The 6,550-nt window shown below is 30.6% G+C and overlaps 1 protein-coding gene across 2 annotated transcripts; it reads left to right on the top strand.

Annotated features, from left to right (window-relative positions):
- The first annotated feature begins 1,248 nt into the window (after positions 1 to 1,248).
- LOC113863530 lies at positions 1,249 to 5,888 on the top strand. 2 transcript variants are annotated; one of them, XR_003504541.1, is made up of 3 exons: positions 1,322 to 1,869; positions 3,150 to 3,570; positions 5,771 to 5,888. XR_003504541.1 is itself a non-coding variant. In XM_027497148.1 (2 exons), the coding sequence occupies exons 1-2, from the start codon at positions 1,430 to 1,432 to the stop codon at positions 3,409 to 3,411; spliced, it is 702 nt and encodes a 233-aa protein (XP_027352949.1). In that variant the 5' UTR covers positions 1,249 to 1,429; the 3' UTR covers positions 3,412 to 3,613. The 2 variants fall into 2 exon arrangements, 1 of the variants encoding a protein (XP_027352949.1); XM_027497148.1 differs by lacking the exon at positions 5,771 to 5,888 and having other exon boundaries at positions 1,249 to 1,869; positions 3,150 to 3,613.
- The last annotated feature ends 662 nt before the right edge of the window (positions 5,889 to 6,550 follow it).

Genomic DNA, 6,550 nt, shown 5'->3' with positions numbered 1-6,550 from the left:
AAATATATTTTACATAACAATAAAAATTTAAAATATTAATATAATTTTATTTGCATTTATTATATAATTTGAATGTATTTATATTGAAAGAATAATGCTAGTTTATTATTATTTTTAATGTCTATATTAAACCGCTTATGCAACTATAGCATAATTATTTTTTAAAATAACATTAATTATATTGTATAGAATATTTGATATAAACTTCTAAAAATTATGTATTAAAATAACATTATTTGTATTGAATTCATATTTAGTATTATGTAATTTTTTTTAAAATATGAAAATAATAAATTAACATACATTTTTTTACTCATGTTTAACTTAACTTACATGTTCATTTTAATATAGTATTTTAAATTTATTCATGTACTTTTATCTATTAATTAATAACTAAAGTAAAAACAAAAATATAGGTATTTTATTATTATAAATTTATATACATAATAATTTTGTAAGCTAATTTATTTTTAAATAAATAATTTAATAAAAATCATAAACAAACTTGTAATGGATGTATAATACACAATGTATTTATATTACTTACCATGTTTAATTTATCTTTAAATTTATGATAATTAATTATTTTAATAAACCATAAAATAATAATGTATGGATATATTTAATAATTTATTTAGCATATTTTATTTTTTTAATTTTTCATCCAGAATATTTGGGTGTAGTAAATGAGTTTACCATTAATTTTATAATTAAGTTTAATACTAGAAATTATTTGCATACACACGGATTTAAACCTGAGATTTTGCTTAATTGATATTGAGTCGTTTACCACTCTAATCAACTTCCATCGATTATTTAGCATATTTTAATATTTTAAATATTTATCATAATTAATAATTTTTTATACTATTAAATAATAAAATATCTTTTTTGAAATTTTAAATTAACAAATCTTATACTCTTTAATTTTATTAATTATTTAAAAACAATAACAATATGTAATATAATTTTTTAGATATATATTATAATATTTTAAAATTATTTTTAAATAAAATTATAAATAAAATTATAAATAAATCTGTAGAATATATATATATATATATATATATATATTTTTTTATTTTTACATCTAAGTTTAAATTTAAAAATTAATATATAAATTTTAAACTAAGGTTAATATATATATATATATTAGTCATTAAGGTTGAAATATAAATAAATAAATATATATACTTAATGACTAATTCTGAAATTTCTTTTAAAGAGGCAATTGCAAAATTTGAAACGATGCAAACGGAATAAATAGAATCAAACACCTTTCTGATTTTCCCTCTTCCACAAACTGAAACACCTTTTCTTGGCAACCCAGGCAATTTCCACCAAAGAGTCAAGGAACCCAAAATAACTGTCTTTTATTTCTTTACTTTCTTCTTCTTTTGTGTCCTGTTACTGACTCAGCCAGCTAACTATGGAGGAGTCCCTCCCGCGTCCGCCGTCGCCGATGACCATTGACGGCGCCGACATAGACACCTTGCTGTCAAACTCGTCCGTGTTGACTCGGCGTGAGGTTATAGAGCGACGACTCCGCCGAGTCAGGCAACTCGCTCGGTGTTACAGGTCCCACTACTGGGCCCTAATGGAAGAACTCAGGGCAAAGTACAGAGAGTATTATTGGACCTACGGCAGAAGCCCCTTCAAGGTGGATGACCTTCGCCCAGAGGGCACCGTCGTTTCCCATGAAAACGCAAACGGCACCACCGAAACTGTTAATGTTGGAGACGACCTAGTTCGGTGCGCCTTCGGTGGGTGTAAGTCCAAGGCTATGGCACTCACCAGGTTCTGTCACGCGCATATATTGTCTGATTCCAAACAGAGGCTTTATCGGGGATGCCACATCGTTGCCAAAAAGTGAGTTTTTCTTTTCTTTTTATTTTTTAAATTTTCAATTTCTTTTTTATTTGCTTGTGTGCATCTGAGAAGAAAATAATGCCAATTTCTTTGTCTGATTGGGGTGATAGAACGGGTGTTCCCGCACTGATTAAGGAGCTTTTAGTATTTTATATAATATATTAAATGATTTTAATTATTAGAAAAAAGTAAGAATTTTATGTTTACAATAAAACAATGCTTTTGTTTCCTCACATTTTGGTTAAGGTTTGAGGCATGAATTGTGACTATGCTTTCTCAGAATTGGCTGTGTGGCTTTGGAAAATATGGATTAGGGCATTGGAGCAAACATAATGTGTAATATTTGTGGTTCATGTAACATAAAAAGTTTCTGCTTTAGTTGATGAGAAAAATAGGTCATTGTAAGTTTTGTGCTGTGCCTATGGTTATTGGTTTGTTTTTTTCTTTCGTCCTGAATCTATGGGTAGTTAATAGTTTTCAGTTTCCTATTTAGTTTTAAATGATCAATTTCTGTTCAAGCTGTTTTTTCTTTTTCTGCTTAAACACATTACCTTTTGTTTTTGTTTCAATGATATAATCACAATGAAATATAATTGGAATACTTTTGATCAATGACATGAATTCTGCCTGCCTCAATGTTCTTCAGTTCTTGGACTTGTGGTCCATGATGTCTTATGGCATTTTATTGATCTGATTAATCATGTCTTTCAGATATTGTCAACATAACTTATATACTGAAATATCACTGTAAAACTTCAAAACCCTTATTTCTAGACATCAGTTCCTGACCTAGACTGTGTGTGCATACATGTCAAAAGTGTCCACTTCATTGCATCCCCAGTGCATCATCTTGCACCATACAGTTTTTAGATTTTATACTGTTCCATCTTGCACCATACAGATTTTAGATTTTATACTGAAAACCTTTTTGTTCAAAACTTACACTTTTGTGCCCCTCTTGCTAATTTAATTTATTGAATACTTGTTGGTACTGAATTATTGTTGTCACCATTATGCCTACAATTGATAGTTTGATTTTTTGTCCTTTTCTATTTTTCATGTATTACATATTATGTTCTTAGGGAAACCTAGTGGGAAGCAGTCTTACCTTGCATTTGCAAGTGGTTGATTCCACAACTTAAACCTGTGACCTCCTAGTCACATGGCAACAATTCAACAACTCTAACTGCCTAACCTCCCCTTCATTCCATATTTTTTATTCGTGACGACTTGAATTGTCTGGAGCAGGACTTTACTGACAAGGTTTTTACTTTATGCAGTTTGCCAACAGGGCCTTCATTTTGTAACAAGCCAGTATTGAGATCCGTGGTTCCCTGTGCATGCCCCACTCATTACCAATTAGGTGAAAAGTGTTTGCTTCGTGCAATAAAAAGGGCAGGTTATAATATCTCAACTAATCGTAAGCCTAGTCCGAAGCTACATGTAGTAGTTTCTGAATTTGTCCGCCAAATTCAAAATAAAAGAAAAATTGCACTGAAGGCAACTGTACCTAAACCCATTGTATTGAAAAAACATGAGTAAGTTGTTGATTATTGAATAGATTACTGATTTTCTAAAGACATTGCGCTGTATATAGAGTGGGCAGATTCTATTATCTGAGAAACAGGATTATGATTCAGTGTTGGAAGCATCATCAAGTGTCAATAAAATTGTACTTACCATAAATTGTGAGTACTTTAGGTAAGCCCTTAATTTTTTTCTTGGCTCAATCATTTTACACTTTGTTGGCGTCATCCTATGAGCAGATCATGTTATGTTCTTTACATATGATAGTAATTTGTTGATATTTATTGGGAATCTCAGTCTGAAAATTTATATTCTTGATGATCTTGGCAAAGCCATTTAGTTGTAGTATCTTGGCTCCTTGGTTTTTTTATAGGTGAATGAAAATAGAAAAAGTGTGTGATGAATTCATTTGATCTGTTTAAGTTTCGATATGTCCCTCATCATTGCTCTATTGATGAGTTGGATCACACACATCACTTCAGAGACATTTAAAATTTCTGTTGTTGTGAGAACTTAAACGATGTGAATATGAAACCATGTACAGTTAATTTCACAGCCCTTTTTCAACTAACTGCACATGGGCATGTCTTGACTGTTGTGTTAGTTCTCTTCTTGCATTGCAAATGGTCTTAACTCTTATTAACAGTTCAAAATTGTAAGTGGCTACTAACTCCTTGTGTAATAGTTCCATTTCCAGACTTGCTGACTGTAGTTTGTAGCTACAGTGATGAGTCATGTGTTTAGACTCTGCTGATATCAGGGAACTATGCTATCAAAATGAATACCTGAACCTCATTTTATTTTATTTTATTTAGTCACATATTCTATCATATAATTGTTTAGTTAATGGACTTTAGGTTTGTGAATTGCTTGCGAGTGCTCAATTGTGTGTTTTTCACATTTGAACTCCATATTTACAAACCATGAGGTGTAATTGCATTATCTGTTATGATTTTTCTAAAATGTCCTCATAGGTCTTTTAATTGAAGGAGGGGAAAAGTGTTCATTTTTTTTTTTTTGGGTCAACAAAACTATTCAATTTTGAATAGTATTTAAGCTATTTTCTGTAGGTGATTTTTGGATATTTCTTTAGTTGTATGGACCTGGGTTATGCCTGAAGTCTGTACTTGAAATATATATATTTTTCTCTAAATCAGACTAAACTAAAAGAATAACCAATAACATATATGAATATTTGTACTTCATCATCATGGTACGCACTACACAGTTAAAAACAACATATAGTTAAAATTTATGTTGGATATAGGATTTTTGAATGAAAAGATGAAGTAATCATTGAATTTAATTATTTGACATTTAATGTTATTACTTGGGCACTCAGGCCTTGTCCACAAATCTTTATCCAAATCTGTGCTTTTTTATTAGGCCTAGATTGTTAAGTTGTAGCTTGGCGCTATGACAAGTGAGATGTTCTGTAAAATTCCAATGGCAATAGGGCATTGGTTATTGCTATGTCATCTTTCTTTTAGTTTGATTATTAGATCTTGTATTTATAAAGCCTTAGGCAGAAATTCGGGCAACAATTTCTTGAAGCAGAAATCTGTGTTTGTATTTTTCCATTTCATTTCTTTTCACCACTGTTAACTGCAGAGTTGCAGTTCCATACGATTAATATCTCCCCAAATTTCTGTTTAATTTTCAGTTTGCTGTTGGAGTTAAACCTAGTTGAAGAAGGAAATGAGAACTATTAGTTTTAGCTACCTTCTTCAGCTATTAGATTTTTCTCAAATGTTGTTTTTCATAAAAGAACTTTCTTCTTCCTGAGGATCTTTTTGTTGAACGATTTCCTGGTACTAGATAGTGTTCGGAATTTCTTTGTCGAAAGGTAAATTGTGGAATGAAGTATTGTCTGGGTGCTTTCAATATTCTTTCTGAGCTCATTTTAAAAAACTACACTTTTTTTTTCCTTCCAATAACCAAAAAATGAAGAAGATTCTAGACCTGAGGTAGCATTTAGTGCATGCACAGGATAGAATGAAACATCCTGTTTTCTTTAATTTTCCTTAATTCCATTCTTTTTAGTGGAACCAAAATGTTAGTGTTACCATCTTTTTACCTCGTTCTTTTTTGTTCTGTCTTTAGAAAGTATCAAACATGGAACAAGACTCTATGTTCTGTCCTATTCTAGAATGTCTACCAATGCCTCCTGTGTAGGTTTTAAAATAGCCTGGAATTTATATTCAAACCCCAACACAAACATAAAGTGAAAGGACTGAAAACTAATATTGGATAAAAAGATAGTATTTGTAGTTTTGATAGCATTAAAGTGTTTTATGATTTCTATGATTATTGCTCAAGTGATTAAGCTAATTTTGATTCCTAGTAATTGAAAAATTTACTTCTGTCTGTTCAGGATTATATTGTGTTGAGTTCCAGAATATGACGAGTGTATGTTCAGCCATAGATTGTGAGATATATGATCGAGGTGTGGTAATTGGGGAATCACTACAATGGTCTGGTCCTATTTGGAGGGGATTCGTTTTATTACATATTGTTTTACATGGTCATGAGATGATTTCATGTGAGTTGTGTTTGGCGTGGAGTTAAAAGGTTTCCTGGATAAGGGGTTTAGGTAATGACAAGGGATATATAACACGGTCAAATTGGCCTGTGTAGAGTCGTACACCGCATATTTAGGTAAGATGACAATGCAGGGGGACTAAGGATGCGTTTAGATGTATGACTTATTTGAATGTTTATTCAATAAATTATTTTTAAATGATAATTTATGTTATAAATTGAATGATAAAATCTATTAGGATTAGCTGAATCAACTTTTTTTTAACAAGTTATACTAAGCTTATCGAAATAGTTGTTCTGAAGAACAGCTTATAAGAGTTACAAGTTGTTCATATATTCTTCCAAGTCTTTATCGAAGTTATAGTAATTAAGACAAGTCTTTATCGATGTAGAACCAATCCATTAAGGAAGCAAGTAAAAAGAAGATAAATTTCTTTTCTTGGTCAAGCTATGAAGCATGGAATCTAACATAGACACTAGGACACATTAATGTCCAAAATATAAGACACTGGGACATTGCAGATGTGTGTGAGAGAGCAGCATAACAAAAGAAAAAAAATAAAATTTTTAATTAATATTTGTATACTTAACCTTTTCCTTACGATAATGAGTC

Source organism: Abrus precatorius, unplaced genomic scaffold, assembly GCF_003935025.1.
Source record: "Abrus precatorius isolate BTA unplaced genomic scaffold, Abrus_2018 Scaffold3, whole genome shotgun sequence".
Classification (NCBI taxonomy): Eukaryota; Viridiplantae; Streptophyta; class Magnoliopsida; order Fabales; family Fabaceae; genus Abrus; species Abrus precatorius.
Note: the sequence above shows the minus strand (reverse complement) of the source record. Positions and strands in the feature narration are given on the sequence as shown.